Raw genomic sequence first — 26,396 nt, 5'->3', positions numbered from 1 at the left:
GCAAAAAAATCCTCGTCACTAATTGGTAGCAGATGTCCGAAATAGAATCCACTTCGAAGGACCTTTCTTCATTTGTTTATTATGCGTGTTTTTAAACGATATAGTATTGCACGCCTCATAAGCGAAGCGTTGAGGTGGGTACTACTGTCACTTCGCGCAAAACATCTGATTTTTCAAACTTAAAATGTCTTTATGTATCATACATTGCACTTGTAAGATAATACATACACACACATATTAAGAAAAAACACTATTTTTAACATTCATGATATTTTTGATGTCATTTTTGTTATTTAAACTAGTTAAAAAACAGTTTAAAAAAGTTCTGTCTTGGACGTCCGTGTGTCTGTATGTGCGGAGGATTTTCTTGTTAACACGATAGCGACCGAAATACTTTACTAATCGAGTCTTTTTTTTTCTCTTACGCTTGAGTATGCTCAGGAATAGAACCCTTTCATTTTTCAGGGTCTGATTCGATGTGGTTTAATTGTTATTAAATAAACAAAAATAATAATTAATAAATAATTATTAAAAAAAAATTATGAGGCGTGCACTTTTGGATTTTCCAAATTATATTTTCAAATATTGTACTGAAATATAACATACATAATGCTTTAATATGATAGCATTAAAACAAGAAAAAAACCTACGCTAGAGAAAACAAATGTTCTATTTTTACCTCATCTTTAATTAACGTCGTGGCCTAGTCTGAACACCGTAATGGTGACCTTTCGTGCGAGATTAGTGACTGAAAAATGATCTTTAGCGATCCGACATCCGGCCGTCAGGTAATGACCTCTCATCTGTCATCGGAGGATAATGTGGGTGTCATTGAGAATTACCTATTTCTCAGTTAATAAAAGACGTAGCCAAGGAGAATCTAATTCACGTGGTACATATTACGTTTTCTTCCCTTGTGTGTGGGCTAAAGTAATCAATGAGGCACGGTTTTTTTTTCGTTCGCTATTGTATGATATACTTTTGTTAGTTGAGGACATTGAGAAGAATTTATTTATAGATGCCAATTTTGTTATTGGTCAAGCGAAATTGTAATAAGATTATTACTTTAATATCGCTATTGCTGAAGAAAAGTATCTGGAAGAAAATATTATTTATTTTGTTGCTTTTATGAGAAAACATGATAAAGATACGGTAACGTTACTAGATACTACTGGCTTCCAATAAGTACCACTTTACAAGAACTGGGAAACTGGGTAAAATGCAAATGTAAAAGTAAAAGATACAAAAATTAAAATGGGTATTGAGATCAAAAATACAGGTATCAAACAGGAGACAGAAGTCGATAGTCGGATGTCGTGAGTAATTCATGTAAATAAGAGATTCAAAGCGACTGTTGTTACAAAGAACTTTGTATTTTCTCTTCGTCGTGTTCGTTCTGAGTTCTTAGTGTTTGATAAGTTATCGATGAATGATTGGAAAACTTTAAATTTATTTAATCATGATAAGAGCTTCTTTTAAATCGTCATATTTATTGGAAATTAAGACCCCACAGTAAATTAGTCTCTCATTTTATAGGGATAAAGTAGGAAATTAAATGAATTAAAAACAGCTCAAAGGATGTTGTTAAAAGAAAAATTTCTTCTTACAATTCAGTAGTTATGAATTACAATATTGCCTTCGCAAAATTATACGCAAATCGCTCACTCCAGAATTCGCAGAGTAATTATTTATTTATTCGCATCGAATTGAAGCCAACGAGCAACAAATTGTTCCTCTCGTTCCGCAATCAGGAGAGATGGCGGGCTGAGAGGTTCTAGTGGTTCGGGTGCAGGAGTGGAATCGTTAAACTCTGTAATGTATACGGATGTTGGGTAAAATTGTAGCCAAGTCTGTGTATTCCAGTGCCAAGTGGTACTGTAACCAAGCAGCCTGGTGCAGTTGTATGTCCTTACAGATAGGGATGTTCATATGTAAATATGAGATTTTGTACAAGTGGTAGTGTTACCAAGTGGTATTGCAGTACCTGGTGAAGGTATGTCTATGGTCAAAAGAGATGTTAATACGTGAAGAAGATTTTGTAGCGTAACTAAGTCGGTGTGTATTGCAGTGCCGAGTGAAGGTATGTTTCGGTAGATATGCAAAATGGATATTTCATGGTTTGACTGTAGAGTTTGATTGCTTAACATTAAATGATAAGACTATTAGTTCAAAGAACACATGATCTCCTGTTATTTTTATACCCAGGAAACTATTTTTTCTCGTTGTGATTTAAAATAAGTTATTGTTTATATTTCATTAAATCTAGAAATACAATGTAAAAACAAATAAAACATTTGTCGCAACTTTACCTACAGTGTTAGTGTTTGTACAATGTAACACTGTAGAATCACTAGTAAAGTACAACGTTTATTCCGGTATCTCTCAGCGCCGTAAAATATTTAATTGAAAGATCCAATTAATTATGTTCACCGTCAATATCAATATAAGCTCCCTTGCCCGGGCGTGTCCTATCCGACCTCCGACCGCGTGGTAAATTGACACCATTGGCACAATTATGTATTGAGCTCGTGTTTGTTTGTTCGTAATTTTGAGGGAGATCGTAAAACCGTTCTGGCGTACCACCTTTTTTTTATGTATTAGCGGGCAAACGAGCTGGCGCGTCACCGGATTAATGCGATGATTGGCGCCGCCCATAATCACCCACAAGACGTGTACGGTTGCAGGTGTGTTGCCGGCCTTTTAGGGAAGAGTACGCTCTCTTTTTGAAGTACCCTAAGTCGTATCTGTCCGGAAATGCTGAGCTCGGGAGGTCGTTCCACAGAGGAGTGGTGCGTGGGTATCAGTATATGGAGCGCTTACGGCTAGTTTTGACAATACACGTACAATGCGTATGCACCATACCCAATGTTTTATTCGGGACAGTAAACGAATTTTTATATTTTGATAATGTAAATTGTCGCTTAATTTGGGCACAAACTCCCATATAGTATGGAAATAAAGCATTTTACTTGGTAAAAGAAATTGTATAAAGTCTGTTGCCAGATATATTTTATTTTATTTTTTAAAACATAAATGACACAGCATTGTGATTTCTGAACGTCCGTAACTCTGAGAGCGTCTCTTTAAAAATACTATAAATTCTATTGTTTGTTTCTTTCATATGCGTTAACTATGTTTGCACGTTTTTTCTTACTATAAAAATAGCCTAAACGTTTTCATATTTCATGAATCATAAAGTCCAATAGAGAGAGGATTGAATACGCAATACGGGATTCGGTTAGAATGAAGGGTTGCGATTGAATTTGATTTACCGGCATCATTGGGTTTATTGGCTGTGAAGTTTGAAGCCAATCGTGTTATATTTGCTTCTGGGATGCTGATGATACATAGGATTATGTACAAGATTTTTCGTATGATTTAAATTCTCTTTGGAAACTATGATTGACCGTGACCATTTCTAAATCATCATCTAACAATACGATTTAAATACACACGTTTAGTACTGTACTAGTATAATCGTCTAGCCTATCATATACAATTAAAAGAAAATATACTTACCTTTCTAACTATGCTATATACGTATATGATATGCACGAGGTCTCTATTATAATACCAATTACTCCAGATACAATTTCTACGAGTACTTCTGTGTTGTGTTTCATGTCGCTTGTTCCCGCAAAACCATTAGGCGGTTAACGCTCCTCTTTTATGTACAGACCTTAAACAAGTCTGTAATATTCAACGGATTCGACTGGCCAAGTTCAGCCGGCACTTAGCCGCTACGTGCAATGGAAACTGATTATGTTAGCATACTGTGTGAATGGATGAGTGCATTTGTGGTCTGTTCTTTTACAGGCAATTGTTTTAAGTTTGTGTGAGGTGCGATTAAAATTATTACGGTACGATATAAAAACAGAGTTACACCACCATTTCGTATTGCTCTTTTCAGTAAGAACATTAGTTTATTCAAATAAATACTATGCACAGATGTTTAGGTACACGATAATTAGGATTTTCGGTTGTGTTTCGTTGTTAGGACGGCAATTAATATAACGACCAATTGGCAGAATTTAAAGATTGTGTTAAAAGAAAGAAAGATAAAAAAGTTCAAAAATATGTTTCCTCTTCCAAACAGTGTGTCAAACATAATTATTAACGTGAAGTATACCAATTCATCCCACTACTACGAAACGATGAAAATGAACTGTTTCCGTCTACACTATACTGAGAACAGACAAAAGTCTCTCTACCATAGTAGTTAAATAATCCAATTTGATTGATAAACGGTGAAAGCCAGCTGAAGGTTTCAGTTAACGCATCAAAGCGATATCTCTCGCTTAGCGGATCTCTGTGAGAGCAAACATTGAATTCCGACAAGTCGGTAAGATATAGGGTGCGATGTGAGTAGAGAGGTTGCACGCTTGAAGCGATTTTGAAATTGTATTACCAATTAGAACAATTGGGAAGTTAACTTGAAAATATTGAATGAATTACAAATTTATTGAAAAGAGAAATATCATATTAGGTTACAGTGATTATAATCATTATCACTTTATGAATTAGAATATTGAATGTAATTTTCTAGAATGTGCTTTTGGCTAGTACTTCGTTATATTCGTCACGTCCATGAAAACTAATATGAACTGGATGGTGGAATTATGTAGCAATATTATATCATTGGACAAACAAAATCCTGTCCCAATGTAAATTAAAAACAAAATATTCTCGAACTATAAACTGATAGAAATAAGTATTCGCTCCCGCTTCCGCTCGTACAGTGGTCTCTCCCTATTTCTAAACACGCTGCTCGAAGCCGGAGGCGTTAATTTGACGCTTTGACGGCGTTCCGGCCCAGATGAAGGAAATGTGTTGTATTTACACGATCACATCTCGATCTTTGTCCCGAGCATTTTCTTTGATTGTGCCGTTAGCTGGAATTTATCGTGACGATGACAATAAAGATTAATTTTTATTTTAAATGGAATTGCTATTTGAGTTTTATTTTTTTCAGTGTTGTAGCAATTTATTTGATGTTTGTCGATTGAATTGCCAAAAAGCGTGTAAGGTTCTCAGGGTTTAATCTTCTAGAAGTCAATTAATGACGATACGATTGCAGTCGTGCCTCTTGTAATTGTTAATATTTTCTTATAATAATATGTATAATTAAACATTGCAAAACATAACCACATATTAATTTTGTTCGCAGGAGTTCGCAACACTTACGAAGGAGTTGAACCAGGCGCGGGAACAGCTGCTCGAAAGAGAGGAGGAAATATCGGAGCTGAAAGCGGAGAGGAACAACACCAGGGTCAGTATTTATTTTATTATTTAGCTCTTCGATAAAATTTTATATAGAGGAAACTGTAGAATTAACTTTAATAGAAAAGTCAGCTTTATATCTAGTACTTGGTGTTTCAAATTAACAACTATTAGGGTCGATAATCTGCTTCTAGGCTGGCGTATTCCAGCATAGATTACAACCTTCAATCATTTAAAGCAAGTAGATAGGTAGGACACAATCCATTACAAAAATGTCTTAAAACTACCCTGTTTCGTTTTTGTTTCAAACAAAGTTAAGGATTATTCAGAAAACACACCAAAGGCAATAAATTTTAACGGTCTGAGCTAGCTGGTCAATATACACCTAAATAAATTCAATCTTATTCGGCTGAATAAACATCCGAATTATTCAGACGAATAAGTCAGATTTACAAAGAACCATTCTTGAACGATATTTTTGTGGATGGATTATTTGTTAAAATTCAAGATCACTGCTTAACATCTGGTAAGACAGTGGTCAACGTCTGCCTATTGATTATAAAAAAAAAATACTATGCAAGCTTAACAAAAGATTGCTTAGTAAGGAAGAAAAGAATATGTTGCACAGCAGTATATAAAACATTAGAATATAATTTAAATAATAAATGGAGCGAACGAGGCAACTCAGACTCTACAAGAAGGTAATGTTTGTTCTCCAAATGTGGCGCATGTGTGGAGCTTATTTCTAATTACGAGCACTTGCTGGGATGATAAATAAAGAATTCTAAATAATCGAGTTTATTACTATACATGTTCTTCTCTTTATCATAATACCCAAAAAGTTTCTTCCTATAAACAATCGTTATTAGGCATCCAAAATACGATATCGCAAGAGCAGTATCTTTAGATGTTAATCCTTTCCAAAGACCCTATAAGCCACATCATAAACACGGATTCTGGCACCCCAATATAGCGATTCATTGATACCAAAAGACGCACCTGAGGACACCGCAGAGGAGCGCTCGAGACCTCTAAATTTCAATTCAACTTATCCCATAAAGAAGCTAAAATGGGGCGTAAACCATTTCGTTCGCACTGTATTCCCTGGGGGTGGGGTTTTCATGGTCGGTGTGGAGGTAACAGATATTTGTGAAGATTTCGCAATTGGAGGTTCTTTATTTTCTAATCTCTTGATGATCAAAATTTCTATGAAGCATATGTAAGGTGTGGAAACGATTGATAATTAAAAAAACTTTATTTCAAAGCTCATGTGTTAAGCTTTTAACTGTAAGTTATTCATTATAAAATTCTTATTTTCGAGCATCATACTACACACTTCGAGAAGATACTAAAAAAATTAAAATTTGCCCTATAAATTTATCTTTAGTCAAATAAAGTTATCAAATCTATTTCTGCTATGTTCAGGTATGTTGCAAATTAATACAATCATGAATACCAAGGTATGTTAGCAAACCTATCCTGTATATACCTTAGGAGCATACATACAACTTAGTAGCTCAGGTTTGCGCATACCCAATTGTAAGGTTCCCGCAAATATTTATACACATACATTATTTAGCATCGGCGTCTAGACGTACACATCTGCTGCTTTATTTTATGTACTTATTGTTATTTTATAAGCTATGGTCATGTAACTCATATTGTCTGCTGGTTTCGAATAAGAGTAGTTAGTTGTATAAGGGGAAATTTACTAGGTAATGGTTCTTTGTTGTGACCTTTACTGCCTTCATTGAGCAATGTTTTTAATATTTAGGATTAACGTTTAAAATAAAAAGAAGATAGGAAATTAAACCGACTTTTATTCGTCTACGTATTTTTAGATTTATTTTGATAATTTTGTGTACACTTGCCTCTGGTATTTTTCTTGCATCCCTCTCATGATCAAAATTCAACACACATGCTAAGCCACGCCTCTTTAAATGTTACAGATGTTAAAAGTAAGCAATTCGCGATGATTTTAGAAAGTAAATATCATAAACGAGCACCGACTAAAACACTCAGAGTTCATTAATTAAATTTAAATGAAGCTTGCCTCTCGTAAACCGCACCTTTAAAATTTTAAATTGGTGTTTACTTCATTTTCTGACTGAATGTAGGTATAATAGATATGTATTTTCAATTATGCTGGGCTGAAATTTGTAGTATCAAAGAACATTTTTAGTACAATTACTTATTATTTTAATAACAATATTAAAAATGAGGTCTATTTTAATTTTTCTCTTGGGCTTAAAATTCCTTTTGTGCTAAAACAATATTTAAACCATCATCATTGTCATCATCTTAACTTGGTTAGATAGATTTCGTTTTAATGTTTTTAATTTGTTTGTATAATAAGGTTTGTTTGTTAAAAGGTGTAAATAGACAACTAAATACTAAGAAGTATGTGTATTTGACCCCTTTCCTTTCACTTTATATTTATATCACGGCATCTAATATACAATTATTATCCCGTTGGTTTATGCAATAAATGAAGTTATTACGCATTCTTTTGGCACCTGTGCTAAAGCTTATTTAAGCTTTTATGGGTGCCATCGTTCATAAAGTTTTTGTAATGTATGTTTTTATTGTTCCTAATAAACAAGTTTGAATTTTTGTCTTAAACCAAACACTAACAAATTGCAGTTACTATTGGAGCACCTAGAATGTCTCGTGTCGCGGCACGAGCGCTCGCTGCGCATGACCGTCGTGAAACGGCAGGCGGCCGCGCAGTCGGGCGTCTCCTCCGAAGTGGAGGTGCTGAAGGCGCTCAAGAGCTTGTTCGAGCACCACAAGGCGTTGGACGAGAAGGTATGTGTGATTGGGATATCTATAAATGGGCTATTGGCCGAGAATGACGTAGTTTTACTTGGTCACGAAAACATTGAACTGCCTCCCGAGGCTGCTCGCTCTGTGGGCCCGATGACTTTTCAATAGAATAGACAGGTTATTATAAATTATATGGTGGTGTATAACCAATAATTTATAATAATCTCGTACTTAAAAATGGCAGTGGCAGCTTAATCTACTCTTTCTCTATCATGCATATATCAAGCATCTCGCTAATTTCGGAAATATCAGTTTAGGGGTTTAGGTTAACACCTAACAAATAGACAGATAAATTTAATTTGGCATCAATAATGCAACAGGAAGTGTCTTTGGTCAGTATTGATTTTCTAGTCGCTGAGATGTCGCCCAAACACTGTTTAAAGCACCCAAGAGAGTGATAGAATTCTAAAAGGAGAAGCATGTGTGCTTGGTTATTTATAACTGTCTCTAAGCAGGAAACTACTGCTCGAATTGAACTGAATTTTCGGATAAGGTGACGATTTAAAAGCGATTTTAATAAAATGTAGTTGAAATGTTTAAATTTAGATTTGCATACATGTATCGTCTCTGGAAAAATGATCTTTGGTCATGACCATATCGTCAATGTATGTAAGGATGATGTTATACAATTCAATTGGAGACATATCGACAAACCATGGAAAATAAGCACGCATAGTTCGTACTTTTCATATTCATACATTGTCAATTTAGTAAATAATTTCCCGTCTTTCTATACCCTATTGTTGTACCTATTTTTTGTGCACTATATTTTGATGATATCCACCAGCAACATCAACATAAACGATAACTTCGTAAAATTATTGCCACACTATTGAGTCTTGTCGGATGCGAGCCACGCATTCTCACCTCCAACAAGGAATTTCATTCTAATAAGATTATGAACCGAGGGGAATTTCATAAGGTTACGGTAAATTATTAAATATTCAATTTTAATATAAAAAGTGGTACACTCACTTTGCGTAATTTCATAGGATAGGAAACAACCTACGCTTTACCCTACGACCTTATATATTTACTCATGATATTATTGTGATAGAATTTTAAATCTTGAAATAGGGTATTTCAATATTTGTCTTATATGAATTCATAAATAATAATATCTCTTCGGGGAATGTTTAACATTTTCCTATTAATTCATAGATTTTCAGTTTTGCGCTGTTTGAACGAAATGTCTCATTGTGTTGAAAAGCCTTACATGTATGTATTTTAGAGTTATTTTTATAACGAACTGACTACATAGAATTATTGTAGTTTAAGACTATGTATTACAAGTTTAAGAGAAGTAGTAGTATTTTTAATAAAAGCTTCTTCAATTTTCAAGTCGCTTATGTAATACGGCTCCGTTAAAATTCAATATTCGATAACAACGTAAAAGCGAAATCTACTCTCACTGATCAAAGTCTAAAGTTCGCGTTTCTTTTGCCAAAGCAAAGGTATTTTTTTTTTTTCAGATTTTCGAGTTATTTGAGATATGGATGTGATTTTAATTGGATGTAATATTTCCAATGTTACTGAAACAATATTAAATGTTCTAGTTCTTTCTTTGTTTGGATAAATAGAAAAATAATTTATACTCAATATTAATACGATTCTAATGTATATTTCAGGTCCGAGAGAGATTACGAGTGGCGTTAGAGAGGAATACAGCGTTGGAAGAAGAATTGGCGTTAACCAAAGAAGAAGTGAGTATTTATATCTACTATTTTTGTTAAAACCTTTATTCTACCTATCCTTGCATTTTCATAAACCCATAGTAACTTTACCGAATTTAATAATTTATGGTCTACTAGCTGACCCGGGCGACGTTGCCCTGTATTCATGCGAACTATCAAACGCATAAATTTTACATGGCCGTTTAGATGTCTTAAATTAATTACTGGCGCAAATTGCTTAAGACTTTTCCACATCCTTCTTCTGATAGTTATTACAAAAAATATTATGAAGTGAAACTTCCTAGCGCTTTTAGAGTATTTGAAGATCGCTTCATAGCAATACCGTCACTGAATGGAGTAAGCCAACGATTTTCGTACGATTATGGTCTATGATCATGCCAAAGAAGTTCCTTACACTTCTGTCGCGTGTGCACACGATTTTTTTTATTGTATTTAACAAACTGCTACATATAATAACATACCATATATTATACAGTTGCAGCAATACAAAACAACATCGGGGCAGGACGACAAGCCGAAAGAGAATGGCACCGCGTCCACTGGCTCGCCAGAACAGAACGGCGAGCAGATACAGGCTAAGGTGACTAGTTTTGTTTGTGTATATGTGGGTAGTTTGAGAAAAATTTGTAAAAAATCGTTTTGTGTGTAGTTTAGATGTTTTATAGGGGGGAGATGTATGTGGGAGGGTATTATTAAAGATTGTATGTCGCAGGGAACAATGATAAAAAAGTGTAGGTAGTTTTGAAGTTTGTGAAGTGGGTGAATATGGCAAAAAAATATTTATAAAATATGGAAATAGTTTGTTTTGACTTTATTTTTAAAGTATTTTTTTTTTATAAATTAGTTATAACAATATGATGGTCAATAAATATTTCGGGAATTTACTAATAAACACGAATTTAGGAAAAATTGTATATGTAGCCCATGGTAAGTAAAATTCATCTATAATGACTTTTATATATCTTTTTTGAAATTTAGATGTGGCTATGTTAAAATAATGTCTTATTAAACTTATTCTTTGACCTCTAACAACTGATTCGATTTTATATGTGTTAATTTCTCGTTTTTATTCAATGTGCTTATGTATTTGTCTTTTTACTGATTTCAATTCCACAAAAGAAACTATTTCAATATTAGGGTAGTCAGCGAATGAATTGTTTCATTACTATTATGTTTAAAGGAATGTTCGTAAGATGTGCACAATAATGTTGGAATAGTTTTTTTTTTATGTTTTAGATGAAATACTAGACTTAAATTGATATTAAGTTCTTATTACGATGTTAGATTAGTCTTTGGCACGCCTTTCGCAAAAAATATAAATTTACTATCATCTAACTTTAATTCCAAATTAATGATCTTGTTTATCAAATTTCAACGCTAAATATGAATTTGAACCTTATATTATTAGGAATAGAGTTGAATTTATATTTTTCCGCGAAGAGCCTGTAAAAACATTTTATTTTGGTGGTTGGCACAGGAGTGTAGTGTTAACGGTGAGTCGGAGAGTGGCAAGAAACTAACTGAGCTACAAAACACGATCGCTAAACAGGTCAGCATCATATTGGCCTTACAATATACTTGCTATATCGTGGACACGCCCTAATGCTTTATCGAGACATACTAATTTTAGTAATTAACCAGACATACACATGGAGACACGATAGAATAGTAAAGATTATAAATATAAAGTTAATACAATGGTACGGGAGCTAGCAACGTTTTAAAAAAAGTAATTTAGTATAATTGGGTTGTTATACTTAGGAATTTCACTTATTTCGATGACATTTTAATTATTTTGAAATAAAAAATTGGGTATGGCACCTATTTAACAACGAAACAAACGTCTTGCAATAAAAAATTATGTCTGATGGATCTAATCTAAAGGCAAAAGATTAAAAATTACTCGTTAAAAAATTACTTTAAATTACGGATATTTTCCTGTGCAAATGCGATACGCACTAATAAACGCAACTACTGCGGCCAGCCAGACAGCCCGGACTCTAACCGAAATAGGAAGAGAAACAGTATATCAAAGAACCAAGTATTCTAAAATTGTCTCTTGTCAACGTTGCTACCTCCTTCCTATACGACAATGTTAACAAGTCACGAAATTGTAAGTCATACACAAAAAATTACGCTTATAATGGAATTTAAGCATAGCACCTAAATATACTAATATTAAAATCAAACTACATATCAACAACTATACCTCTATTATTAAGAATTGGATTACATGTATAGCATATTTACATACCTTGTGTCGGTTTCACAAAGGAATCTATATATATATTTTAGTTTAGGAAGGTTTTTATATTAGCACTAGGGCGTGTAATATCATATAAATATATACATGTCCAAAAACACTGGCACCTACATTTTATCGTATGGTCATTACTTGCTTTATATACTAACCTCATAAGGATATATGTGTATACATAAAAAACCCCAGCACTGACGCTTTGTATCATTTTAATGATGAAAATGGGCTGTTTTGACGGTCACAGTGCCTGATGCTTACCATTTCAATTGTATTAGTATTATAGAATACCTTTTAAAATCGTTTTCAAGTAAAATTGACGTGATTCATCTGCCCGCTACACCTACAGCTCTAATTTGACTGTCTAATAGTTTCTAAATCATAAAATATGATCAATCCTTGCCGATTTCGGCTACGGCGACTACTATGTATGGTCGACACAGCGGGTCATAAAATATGCTAATAGTTTACTAAAAACTGCGTAAAAAGTCATACTTACATATGCTTAACTTTAGAATAATATTCTCATGCAAGTAATAATCATCAAGACATCAAGTATAACAACATATATATGAAATATATAACATTCACATTGGTTTGTAGCAGTAACAACATACATACTGTATTTAGTTCACTAGTTACATACACAGCCATATATATTCGCTCACCAATGACCTATATCGTCTTATATACAACGCATAATGCATGCACGTGTCACCATCTTTGTAATTATTTTTAGCTTACATTATTTGTATGTGTTTAGTGTATTTACCACTAGGCTGCTCTTACTGAAATTATAATTGATAAATTCAGGAAAACAAACAAGATTTTTTTACTCAAAGGCATAAAATGAAGCGGCGGCGGATCTTCAATTATTGTATTAAATAATATGTATATGAAAATATTGATAATTACGAAAAGCCATTAATTTGCAATTATAATTCCATAGTTATTATCTATACTATACAGCGCCTAGACATTTAAATTTTGATTTGAAAATATATTTTAACTACAGCATAATCCATATCCTTAAAAACAAATTTATGAAAATCCGGAATTTCCAAAGTAAACGCAGCCTAGTTTCCCACCTTTCAAATCACAAAAACCAAACCAAAAATAAAAATTTCCAGTCAGCAGAATTAAGCTCGTGGCAGCGGCGCGTCGCAGAGCTAAACAACAAAGTGACGGAACTCGAGGAGAGACTGGGCAAAGGGGAGAAGGAGTTGGTGAAGAAGCAGGAGGAGTGCGCGAAACTGCAAAGGGATTTAAGGGAAAATGTCGCGCAGAAGGAGGATCAGGTATAGTAGCGTTTGAAATTAGATCGTTAAAGAACTAGATAGATAATGCTTTAGAAAAACGAACTGAAACTATCCTTAATGTGTTTGTATTATTCTACTCGAAAACAACAAAATCAAGCTTATTGCTTTAAGATGGAAACAGCGAACCAATAGCATTAATTTTTAAAACCTTAAAATTTTTTGTTCTTAAATGTACACCAAATACAACCTTATCCAGTTGAATTAAAGCTGCATTTAAAGGCTCCAAATCATTTCCAAGTCAGGATGTTTATTTGTATAACTATATTTGCAACATAATGTTAATCGATATGCAATTTTCAATTATGTGTACATGATGATTAGTACCAATATTGAGTAAAATAGTCATCTTTATCCAAATTTTACTTGAAATTCATATATTTTCCAGGAGGAAAGGATAGCAACGCTCGAGAAGAGATACCTGAACGCGCAACGCGAGTCGACTTCACTCCACGATCTGAATGAGAAATTGGAGCAGGAATTGCAGCACAAACAGGCGCAGCTCAAGGTGAGAGGGGTGGAGTCGCTGTTCGTTTGACATTTTTGTGGAACCATCATTGGTGCACTGATAACGTCTCTAATGATGAGGGGTATGCCATGGAGGGCGTTTTAAATTGCGATTTTTCCTAAAAATGTTTAAAAAAAAATATTTTAAAGTGAAACTTTTATTACATCGTCTCAAACTGTTTGGTCTGTGTAGCGCATGTCGCGTATATCGCGGCTGTCGAGGTATACCTACTCGGCAGCCGACCGTCACGCGACATGCGCTACACAAAGCAGTGTTCGGAACCGTTCGAACAGTTTCACTTTTACCGTGGTTTCATAAAACCACACAACATTTATTTTTTTTTCAATAAATGTATAGATATTTCTGGAAAATTCTTTAGTAACGATAAGATATCAGATATTTGAGTATATGACGCAATTTTTAATATGTTTTCAATGGTATACCCGATTGTAGTATAAAGTGTAACCTTAGATTTGTAATAACAAATAATTCTCCATGAAGTCAGTTCGAAACTAAAGATAACTAAATTCCCAAATGTTGAGGCACATCGAGCTTAAGAAGTTTTCTGATTTGTGTTCGTGTGATATTTTTCTTTGATCAAATATAATATTCATTTCTTGTCAGTTGAGCTTCTATTCTAAATTGAGATGGTTTTGAAAACAGAAAGATACTATTCATTTTTCATAGTTCTCGGTTTAATTGGAATTTTATAATAAGCGAAGCAAGTTTCGAATATTATACACATTTTAAATTACGCAGTTGACATTAATAATTTCTTGATATAAAAAAGTAACATGCAAAGTCCGAATGATTAAGTCGTTCTGACTTTACAATGACTTCTGAAGTTCGATGTGTATAACAAGAGTCGAGTCCCGCGTTCGCACATTGCATGCACCGGTACCGATAGCGCTCCCCATGCCGCACACCCACCGCCATCACACGGTTATCATATCTACAGTGTTGTGACCTAGCGGTGACATTGAAATAAATACCTACTTCCTACGTTGGGTACCGAGCACACGTATGGAATGCGTATTGAGATCCTAGGCGCGTAGGTATAACTTTTAAACCGACTTTAAAAAAAGGAGGAGGTTATCAATTCGGCGGGTATATTTTTTTTTGCTCCGTATGTTCGTATGAAGACTGAAGGAACACTGTAGATATCATTACCCGCCGTTACGTGTAAATATTCCGCAGCTGCAAGAAGAGAAGATCGCGGCGATCGAAGAGAAGTTGGAGCTGTCGACGCAGAAGTTGGCGCAGATGTCGTCGCTGCCGGAGATGGAGGAGCAGCTCAAGGCACGCATGGAGGCGCTCAGTCAGGTGAGATGGGCCTTGGATTGTGGACTTTGTGACGTGGGGATAGGGTTGCGTTTTGTTTTTTATATCAGAGCAAGCAAAGGAGCAGGTGGGCCACCTGATGTTAAGTGGTCACCACCGCCCATAGACACTTGTAACACTAGAAGTGTTACAGGTGCTTTGCCGGCCTTTTATGGACAAATAAGCTCTTTTCTTGAAGGCCCCAATGTAGTAGTTGTTGTTGGGGGAAGGTAATTCTAGAAAACTTGTAATAATCATTTCATAATAAAATCTATATTGGTAAAAATTTTGATGTGATAGTTTTAAACGAGACAAAAATCAACACAACACATATTTTTATTAAGATCTGAAAAATGAATAAAACCATCTAAGAAATACTTAAACAGAAATTTAACAACACAACTGAAATAAGTTTTGAAGAAGTAGAAATGGGGCTTATAAAATGAAGTCCATATGACAAGGTCATCTTTAGTACTTTAATATCTGTAGGTTGTTTTGTTTCACTCCCATCCGTCACGCGCTTTGCTGTAGAATCGTTATATCGGGAGCAGGATAATAATTTGGTGCTAGGTTTGTGTTACTTACAAATGTGTTTTTGTTATCAGGTAGTTGGGTTGAGGTATAGAAGAAATAGTTATCATTGTCATATTTTCATAAATGATTTTTTGATAATCACGAAATAATGTTTTTTTGCTGTAGGTTATTTTTACGCAGGTATAGGATACCAAGGGTAGAACAAGGTACATATTATCAAGTTCCAGGGTACGATAGCTTATGGGTATTATCCAATGTCAGCCTTTTTAATCAATATATATACGTGATATTGGTCACGTACTTTCGTTTTATAATCATTATGTTTCATGTGCTTCGCCTACAAAAAGTAAGCTACATTTTTACATGTGGTGCATCCACTGTGACGTTACTTGACATAATTCGACGAATATTATGAATTCTGCAATACAATAAACAATATCGGTTTCCGTAAAACGTGTCCAAATTGTCCTATCTAATAATTTTTATTTTAAAATTAATTATTTGCTTAAATTGGATGAAAATTCGTATCGTATTTGTGTTTGAATTAAAATTATTTGTTGCAATTGATCAAAATTAGATGTCGATCTTTCCAGGCGCAAGAGCGACATGGATCGGCTGAAGATCGCATCCAGAGGCTCGAAGCGAGCGTGGAAGAGAAGAACGCTGAGCTCATGAGGCTGAACCAAAGGTTGAGGATGAATGAAGAGCATAACACGAGGCTCTCGGCGACCGTGGACAAACTGCTGTCTGAGTCTAATGATAGGTATGTTTTATATGGGGAGTTGGTATTTGTGATAGAAAAGATAAGATTGATGTTGATGAGTTTTTTTTTCGGATTTTTTGAAGTGAAAACTTCTTTAGCGGCGTTGAGCACTTTTTCTGTAATGGGTATAAAATCTTAAACTCGCGTCAGGACACGTGACCTGATCGAAAAAGCGTAAGACGGATGGAGAGAACTCAACGTTAATAATCAAGTTTTCACTTCTGCCGGCACTCCCGGAGTGCATCCCGTCTTTTTTTTATTTTTGCGTGCTGAGTGAATGTATATTTTAGGGTAATATAAATAAGATGCAAATTTCAGGATAATACGAATTGTATTTAATCACTTTAATATCCAGTTTATAATGTACATACAATGTACGCGCACCAGAGTCACCTTACAGTTGCAATACACCCTATTAGTTGAATAATTAATAGAGAAATTTGTAGCCATAGTAGCCATTGTTAAAATCTTGAAATCAATAATTTCAAAGGAACCTAACATTAATTCGACCTGCGCATCTATTAACGCATGTTATGAGGTCAACAATAAAACTTAATTTTTTTTTAGCTATATGGTACTTCATAGCTGATTTCGTTCGTTTATTAAAGTGAAACTTTTATTACATCGTCTCAAACTTTTTGGTCTGTGTAGCGCATGTCGCGTGACGGTCGAACCGTACGATAATTATCGTACAAATACGATAATTTTGTGCCTAAGTTTCACTTTTACCGTGGTTTCATAAAACCACACAACATTTTTTGATTAGCATTTACAAATTAAAATTGAAATCCCCAGATTGCAAGTCCACCTCAAGGAGAGAATGCACGCGCTAGAAGAGAAGAACGCGCTGCAACAAGAGTTGGAGAAGACGCGCAAATATGCGGACGAGTTGCTAGCAGACAAACAAGAGATACTCAAGGAGTTGGCCAAGTGGCGCATGGAGACAGAACAGGTATGTTGAATTTGTATTTTTGGTTTTATGGCATTCAAATGCTATATAAATATAAATTTATAAAGAATAGAAAAAAAAGTAGGGTGTGTCCCTTCAGACACATAAAACTGAAAGAATAGAATAAATTCGATCGCTCTGGCGGGTCACGAGTGGCTGAGTTGGTCAGGCATCCGCCCCGGAATGGCGCGAAAGGATGCGGGTTCGAGCCCCGCTGAGTGACCGAACAGGTATGTTATAGGGGAGATTTGACATTAGGTGTCTTGGAAGTTAGGTTTAATGAGCTCGGAAGTTGGCTGCGAGTGGAAGTAAGAATGCTACTATGCTAGCAGACAAGCAGGAGATACTCAAGGATCTGGCCAAGTGGCGCATGGAGACAGAACAGGTATTGTTGAGGGGAGATTTGACATTAGGTGTCTTGGAAGTTAGGTCAGAAGATGCGGAAGTTGTTGGTAAGTGGAAGTAAGAATGCCACTATATCGTGCTCTGCTACTTCTCCCTTTATTTTCTACTTACATCGCTGTTACGAGGCGCCGATTCGGATTGTGAACGGGTTGAAATACCAGGGTTATTTTTTTATAACAGGTACTTAAATATACAAATCTTTCCACTTATTAATATTAGGATAGATATGACCTAAACATATTGGAAAGATGACAGAATAAATTTGATTTAACTCAAAAAGTTAATTTGATAAAATTTTTAATACAGATGAAACGGCAAATGCTCCAACAAGAGATCGCATTCAACATTCAGCAAACGGACGCCCTCACTCGTTCGTTATCTCCCGCAGCACCGCAACCGCCCGCGCTGTTCCAGCCTAAGGTGAGACATACAGACACACATAACTTGCATACAATATTATATCATGCACACTCACAAAATGTACTCATCATAAAGTGCACGAATTTGTGAATTTACTACATACACGCGCATAATAATACTGCATACAAGCATACGCAAAATATAAAAAATGGTTGGTTTTATGTCCGAATCAGTTTTCAATCGTGTTTAAATTTTATTTTCATCTCTACTTGTGACATAATTCAGAGAAATGCAACTATTTGAAGCAAACTTTATTTATTTATTTATTTGTCTTTGGGAAACAAACAATACAGTGTTTCTTAAAATTAAAAAACTTTTCCCTAAAAGTCATGCTATTGTTTTGGCTTGGTATAATTTTGTAGCTCATATTATGTTCTACGCTTAAATTTAAAATGAAAAATATCTACATTCTCGTTAAAACACTAATGATAGAATGAAATTTCCAGTTGGACGGTTCGTGGGAGAAATTACAACAAGCGCACGTGCTTGCGAACGTGCAACAAGCGTTCGACGTGCCTAGTGATGCGGAGGTAATTTAATTTTATTTATATTATGTTTCATATTGTTTATTTTGTTAATAATTTCGATAAGAACCACATTTTGACCGTGATCTTGCTATGGTAGTAATTTAGATGCAAATATTTCATCTTTGGCTATTGCAATCGAAATTATTTTTTTATACTTTACCTACTCTATTGTCGTAACCAAGAATGTAAAAAAAGTGTTCATTGTTACTTCCTTGACTTATTTAAGTGTGATTTTTTATATATTGCAATCTGGGGCAACAATGATGCAAAATGGGGCAAAAATGTTATTAGAATTGGAAAAATTTGGGTACAAACCAACTTTTTCCAATTCTAATAGCATTCTGGATGTATATTTCTTCGCAAGAATCTTAAACCCACTCATGTTACGTTCCAGAACGACGAGTCGGAAGGTGCCGAGGGACACACAGACGCGGCTGCGTTAGCTTTAATGCTGCAGGAACAACTCGACGCTATCAACACGGAGATACGGCTCATACAGGAGGAGAAACAGAGCACTGAGGCTAGGGCGGAGGAGCTTGAGTCCAGGGTATGTTTAGATATCTGGTCACAAAGTATGAAAAATAAGAAGATTTGTTTTTTTTTTGAAGTGAAAACTTCTTTAGCGGCGTTGAGCACTTTTTCTGTAATGGGTATAAAATCTTAAACTCGCGTCAGGACACGTGACCTGATCGAAAAAGCGTAAGACGGATACCATTCCAAAATATCAAACATGCTCAACGTTAATAATCAAGTTTTCACTTCTGCCGGCACTCCCGGAGTGCAACCCGTCTTTTTTTTAAATTTTGCTTTAGAACTTGTTGTGACAAAGTTTTGTCAAATTAAGATTTTCATCACTTCGCGTGGTAAATACCTATCCCTACTTGGGCCGCTGGCGACCCTTACCACAGACGGTCGCCGATATTCTTTCGTGTTGCGGCTAGCCTTGTGGGAAAGGACAAAACCTGGTTAAAATGCTAATACATTTTCCTATTCATTATAAACGCCAATTTTTTGAATGTCATAAAAATATCAAATTCAACTGTATTTGTGATACAACAAAAAGGTCTTGTTCCATTGTTACAATATTGTAATCATTGAAATAATGTTTTCGTATTTGTTTCGCGCGTTGTGTCCGTTAGACACATAAAACTGAAAGTTTTAGTTAAGTTGGTCAGGCATCCGCCCCGGATTGGCGTGAAAGGATGCGGGTTCGAATCCCGCCTCTTGATCGATTTTTTTCTATTATTTATAAATTTATATGCTAATACATATAATTAGGAACGTGTCTCGTTACAGGTGGGCAGCTACGAGCACATGAACGTAGTGTCCCGCCGGGCGGAGTCCCCCCCCGCGGCCGCGTCCCCCTCCCGCCCGCACATGCAGCACCACAAGTACCACACCGTGAGTGTATACACACACACACACACACACACTGGACAAACCGATACATACGTGATATTAGATATAGAAAGGCAGACTCACACATACACCAGATGTACAAATATTAATAAAAATGTGTGCGTGTACTAGTGTACACATATAAGAAGTGAAATTTCTTTATGAAATTATTTTTCATAAAATAATTTACTACATATATGCAACTTTACAGAAATACGTCGAATCACGCGTGGTAGGGATAAGAAAAAGATGGCGTGTAACGGAAAAATGTCACGCGTCACGAAAAAATGTTACACTAAATTTTTTTCCAACCCCGATAAAGAAGTTTCACTTCAAAAATATGATTGTGCATTTACGTGCGCGTACGCACACTCGCACTACACATATACGATCAATATACATACATACTCATATTATACATATACATTCAACTAAACCACGCTTATGTATACACGTGCTCACATATACATTCTTAATTTGAAAATATGAAAATTCTAAGTAATATATAGAACAATGACACTTTCAACACTTATTACAAAACCAAACTCTTTTCTTATTACAAATATTATGATTATTTTTTGTACTAATAATCGTATTATCTAACAAAAATACCATCTAGTTTGTATTTAACTTAACATTAATAATAATATAACTCTAAGATCACGATTGTGGTTTTTACTGCATACAATAAATTAAACTGCGTTAATTTTATAATATGCGTGTTAAAAATTAACTGTCTGATAAGATGGAGGATATTGTTTACAAGAATATGGATTCTACATTGGTAGAAGCAAATGGATTCTAGTGCTTTCTGATGAATACAAATAAAATCAAGAAATATCAAGCAGAGAACACTTATGTACTTTGTTGTTAGATAATTTTAATATGTACAAAACATTTTTTTTTTTGAAGAAAATGTTTGTGTCATTTTCGACTTTTTTTGACACGATGAATATATCAAGTTGAATGTATGTAAAATGTATTTATGTATCAATGACAAACGATTTCAATCTTTATGTGTTACACATAAAAAAATCAGCGTCCTTTTGGTTCTAAATTGTACTGTGTATATTCTAAATCACGTATCTAAATAAACTGGAGTACAAGAGCGTGTGTGTGTGTGTGCGGCAGGCGCCGGCGTCCATGTCGCCTGCGCACGCGCACTACCGCGCGCCGCCCGCCTCCGAGAGCCTGCCCGCCAGCCAGGTGCGTGCGCACTGCGCCCGCTCTACCCCACTCTATCCCCTAGCGTGCCCTATTCCACTTTACCCTACTTTTTTGTATACTACACTATAGTACCCTATCATTATACCTTGGACCCTACTCTATTGTACCCTACCCTGATGCACCCTACTTTGATGTACCCTACCCCACTGTGCCTTATTCTGTTGCACCCTACTGTATTTTACCCTATTCTATTCAACTTACCCACTGTGCTTTACTATATTGTACCCTACCCCATTGTACCTTAGCGTGCTTAACGACACTTTACTGTCTTCTTCCTTCTAAATAATACTTGATTATATATTTGTATATGCTGTAAACACTGATATCAAAAACGTAGCGCTGCAATATCCCCTTCTACTTTAAAGGTTATACTGAATCGTTTTTGGAAAGATATAGAAATTTATCCTAACCCTAAAAGTATTCAATCCCAAAATAACATCCCCACAAGTACATGTACTTTCTTTATCTCAACGTCTTCAATTTTTACAATATCCACGATAGCACCATTATTGTTTTATCTAAATAGTTCAACGATTTCTCACTAACGAGATTCCTCTACACGTATAATATCTATCACATGTCTTTCCCCGTTGTCACATTTTCCCGGTTTGATAAATGCCTTAAAAATCTATACATTATATGTCTGAACATCCTTTTACTCCCATCTCCTTTAATGAAGCAAGATTCTGCATATGTGTCACTGTTGCTAGTTCACAGTAGGCCTGGTATTTGTCACAATGCAATATATAGCTTTATTTATGTAGAATAAATATATCTTCAGTAAAAGTGTATAAAAATATGTACTGCCAAGGCTGTGCGTTCCGAAAATATTGTTTAGAATCGGCTAAAGCTTTTGCTTTAAGTGTGTATATAATTATATGTATAAAAGTGGTTTTGTCTCGTACTTATAACTTGTTTTTGCATTTAGAGGATTTTAAACGGATATAAAAGTTATAAGTCGTGATGTCGTGACGAAGATCCGGCTCGAAGGACCATTAAATGCAATATTAAAGTATGTATTTGAACGGGACATAACCATATTTAAAAGATTTTTATGTACAATATTTTTATGGACGTAGGTTTATAATATGGTAAAGTTGTTAGGTATGTAATTTTTGCAAACCTTTGTTGAAATATCAATAGCTGTATTTATGTATTTTTAGTAAACATTCACATTGTGTAGTCATTTATTAAAGAAATTTATTGTATGAATATATTTATATTACATAATACGTATATTTCATGTATATGATAATACACAGTTTATTTAATTATTATTTGTATTAAATTATAGCTTGTGTAGCTTCATCCTTGTAAACTAGCGTTGTCAATATCTTTGTAAATACTTAGAAAATTTTGATGTAAACCTTACCTTACCTTAGACCACATTAGAAAATAATATACCATAGATTTTTTTTAAGATATTCCGTTATGTACATAATTCCAAACACTTTCATGTAGATGATAATGTTTTATAAATAGATCCACGTAGATAGAGAATTTTCTCAAATATTTAATGACATTATTTTAGTATATTTATGAGTATTTAATACATAGAAACCTTGAATATTTTTGCCATAAATAATTACAACCCTTTTAAAATAATTTTCACTAAAGTTTTTGTACCAAAAAGTTGTCTGGTGACTTGATGAGCAATTAATTTATCATAACATATTATAGTAATTTTGAAATCCACTAACTTACCAGTTCCCACTTATTTATTAATTTTAACACAAAACAATTACAACCAGTTAAGCATCATCTATTTTCAAATCATCTTTGCATCCATATAGTCATTGTCTCCCCACTGTTAGTCCACACGCACAATCCACACAGATGTTAGTATAACACAACAACAGTTGCAGCTGTGCGACGAGGGCGTGGGCGTGGGCGGCGTGGGCGTGGGCGCCGGCGTGGGCGTGGGCGAAGGGGCAGAGTCTCCGCTCACGGCGCGGTCGCTGCGACTAGAACGGGCGGCTAGAGCGATACATGCAGAAAGAGATAGACTGAGGACGCACTACCCGGCGCCGTATGACTCGTGAGTATACTGTGGGGAGAAAAGGGGGGTTAAATGCACTATATTATGGTCAAGATTCATGAATAATTTCGTATATGGACCTAGGGGATACCATGATGGCTTAATGCCATCTTATTTCCAGTGTGGAAAAGGGATGGCGTTATATATAGATCTGTCATTTTTTACACTGAAAATAATACTGCTTATTTTGTAAGATATCGTGAAAAAAAATCTTTGTATGACCTCTCTTATGTAAAAATATGAAAATGTTTCGGGATACGAAATTCTTCTTGGTTCGACCGCACTTTATCCTATTAATCTTTACTAATATAATGAATTTGACACTGTGTTGTAAAAGACATTACAAATGGAATGCATGAGCGATTGTATTACATAAATGAAAATGGAATTGGCAATTATTTTAAGGCTCTATAAGTATATGGACTAACAGCATGGTTATTGGTTACAGTTATTATTTCTAACAATATTCACATTACTAACCAATATATTTTTTCCACGCTGCACAGGACCTCAATAATGTCGGGGAGTATGGCCCGGATCCCGATGCACAGGTGTTACTCTGAACCATTACTAACGTCTAGATATAAACGATACCTAACTTTGAACCTAGATCATGTGCCATGTGACTGTCAAGAGAAACTGTACAGTTATATACCGCATATGATGTGTATTAGATCGTCGTTTTTCAATGTCAAAGATAGGGGTTACTTGTTTTATCACTTTGGATCTTCTGAGGGATATATTTAGTTTATGCAGAGATTATTTTTATATATTTTTTATGACTTTCATAAATTTAGTTTTATACATTACTTTTTACAGTATTTTTTATCATTTTTTTCATAGAAGATTTTATTTTATAAAATGAATAACAATACTTTACATTTCATATAGTTAATTTCACAAACATTTATTTTTATATCAGTATTGTGTATAAGTTTACTTAAAATCATTTTGTATTATATTTTTTCATGTGCATAATATATGGAATTACTAAGGATGTTGTTTTATGTCTACCGTCAACTAAAATTTCATTGCAAAAGTAAACGGTACGTGTTTCTGGTGATTGTATTTATTTGTCCCCCCTTTCCTTTAGCTGCACTTTTATGGCTAAAAATACATCCACAGTAATTCCATTTTTATTTCTTGCAACATCGATTGTTTTCTGACGTATACCCGCAAAAGTTTAAAAACTTATTTCTCAAAATATAGGTAGTGAAACCATTATCGTTTCAGAAAATAATCGATGTGAAATAGAAATATAATAACATTTTTCATTTGTAAATATTCCAGTAACCCATTCAACATTCACTTTCGCTAATTTCATAATTTTTTAATGTATCACTTCAACATTTTTATTGTTTTACATTAAATTCTTCCATCAATTCACGCGCTCGCTTCAAAGAAGTTTGTCCCCACTGTTGTCCCCAGTGCTAAATTGTACATTTTAAATCTCGATACGATTTATTTATTACTCTACGTTTCTTGCAACAAAAAAATTTCACTTTCACTCTTATTTCTTAAACACAAAAGTCTTTTCTTAATTAAATCTTGTTCTTACTATAATTTTCCTCCGTATTTTCTAATTTCCAATCATTGACGTACAATCAACAACTAGACACACAATTGCCATTTAAAAGTTCGCCAAAAAACGTCCGTGCCGTTGTATACGACGTATAAAACTTTAAATCAAATTAACACCTTATTTCGTCGCAATAACATTCAAAGTCTATTGAAAACGCTCAGTAGGAAACTCTAGGTATAGTTTTGCTTCATGATTAATTATATAAAAGTTAATTGTTTATTTAAAAGGCTAAACTGGGTCAAGTCACTTTTGCCCATAACATTTATTTATATAGTAGATAATAATAAATAAATAAAAACTTTATTGACATTAAAAAATAGGTACAGCTTATATATGAATCCATAGGCTCCTGAATTGGTTAAATACTGTGTCTCAGGAGCCGGTAAGTCTCCTTTTTTTAACATCAATATTTCAAACTTCCAAACTATACGATTGTGTGTCTGGTAGTTTATTAGACGTCAATGCTACCATCAAAACAGCCCTACTCCACGATACTAACCATGTATCCCCCTACAGCAGTTCAAGCCAAGAGTCCCTGGGGGGCACGGTGGGCCCGAGCTGGGGGGGCGCATCCCCCGGGCTCCCGAGGGTCTCCTCTGCAGCATCAGCGGTTTCCATAGCGTCCATGCACCAGCAGAAGAAGAGGGGCATCAAGAGTTCATTGGGAAGGTTCTTCAGTAAGAAGGATAAGGCTGGCATGCCGGTATGTATCTGATGGAATGGTTTTTGACGTGACAACGTCTTATAATTCGATAGAGCCGGCTGCACGCACGAAAAAACATGACTCATGCGGCGTTACCTCGCTCTGAGGCGTTCTCGAGCGGAACGAGAAAGAAAGCGAGAAAGCGCGGAACGAGCGACAAAGAAGCACAATCGGACGTTGTCACGTTCAACTATCGTTAGTAAACCGACTTTACAGACAAACAATTTTTTTAAGGTTTTTGAAAGTACGTTCATAATTTGTTTGGATGTGAAAATGTCTTTCAATTTAAAAGCAGAGATTTTAAGGCGAGCAAAAAATTATTTTTTGAATGCGGGTAGACAGAGATATTTATATGAAAGAGTACATAAAAATGTTACAGCTTGATTTTTAACATTTAAAGGATACAATTTTCAACTGGACATTCGTTCATCATCATCATTATAGACAAACAAAAAATAATACGTAAGAAGTTATACATAAATAGCAGACATTTATTTTATAGGCATAAAGTAATTAATAACAGTAATCTTATCATGATATAATTCATCCAGGTGCAAGGTCAAAGTGGTAGAACGCTATCATCAGTATCATCCCTGGGTCTCTCATCACTAGCTGATGATGACAGTCAGCAGAGCCAGTTGGCTCAGCAGCCGATGCAGCATCAGGACTACGCACGGACTAAGAGCAAGTACGTAATGAGGGGCCTTTT

General features: G+C 34.9%; 1 protein-coding gene across 9 annotated transcripts in view; it reads left to right on the top strand.

Annotated features, from left to right (window-relative positions):
* Window positions 1-26,396, top strand: part of Liprin-alpha (PTPRF interacting protein alpha) — a 116,575-nt gene that overhangs the window by 80,739 nt on the left and 9,440 nt on the right. For 2 of the 9 annotated variants that reach the window (XM_089703400.1, XM_089703409.1), the window contains exons 2-20: window positions 5,168-5,269; window positions 7,864-8,028; window positions 9,675-9,749; window positions 10,216-10,320; window positions 11,218-11,289; window positions 13,128-13,295; window positions 13,702-13,821; window positions 15,019-15,144; window positions 16,269-16,438; window positions 17,234-17,390; window positions 18,099-18,212; window positions 18,659-18,742; window positions 19,134-19,286; window positions 20,036-20,140; window positions 21,269-21,343; window positions 23,224-23,402; window positions 23,909-23,953; window positions 25,501-25,687; window positions 26,239-26,375. In XM_089703400.1, coding sequence (XP_089559526.1) covers window positions 5,168-5,269; window positions 7,864-8,028; window positions 9,675-9,749; window positions 10,216-10,320; window positions 11,218-11,289; window positions 13,128-13,295; window positions 13,702-13,821; window positions 15,019-15,144; window positions 16,269-16,438; window positions 17,234-17,390; window positions 18,099-18,212; window positions 18,659-18,742; window positions 19,134-19,286; window positions 20,036-20,140; window positions 21,269-21,343; window positions 23,224-23,402; window positions 23,909-23,953; window positions 25,501-25,687; window positions 26,239-26,375 — 2,339 coding nt within the window. The remainder of the gene's footprint in view (window positions 1-5,167; window positions 5,270-7,863; window positions 8,029-9,674; window positions 9,750-10,215; window positions 10,321-11,217; window positions 11,290-13,127; window positions 13,296-13,701; window positions 13,822-15,018; window positions 15,145-16,268; window positions 16,439-17,233; window positions 17,391-18,098; window positions 18,213-18,658; window positions 18,743-19,133; window positions 19,287-20,035; window positions 20,141-21,268; window positions 21,344-23,223; window positions 23,403-23,908; window positions 23,954-25,500; window positions 25,688-26,238; window positions 26,376-26,396) is intronic. The other 7 variants (XM_089703402.1, XM_089703401.1, XM_089703406.1 and 4 more) reach the window with 7 other exon arrangements.

This window comes from Colias philodice, chromosome 14, assembly GCF_061535455.1.
Source record: "Colias philodice isolate Cphi_HAF_F1 chromosome 14, ilColPhil1 Martin Lab GWU primary, whole genome shotgun sequence".
NCBI classification, from domain to species: Eukaryota; Metazoa; Arthropoda; class Insecta; order Lepidoptera; family Pieridae; genus Colias; species Colias philodice.
The sequence above is the reverse complement of the archived record's forward strand: the minus strand, read 5'-3'. Positions and strand labels throughout refer to the sequence as shown.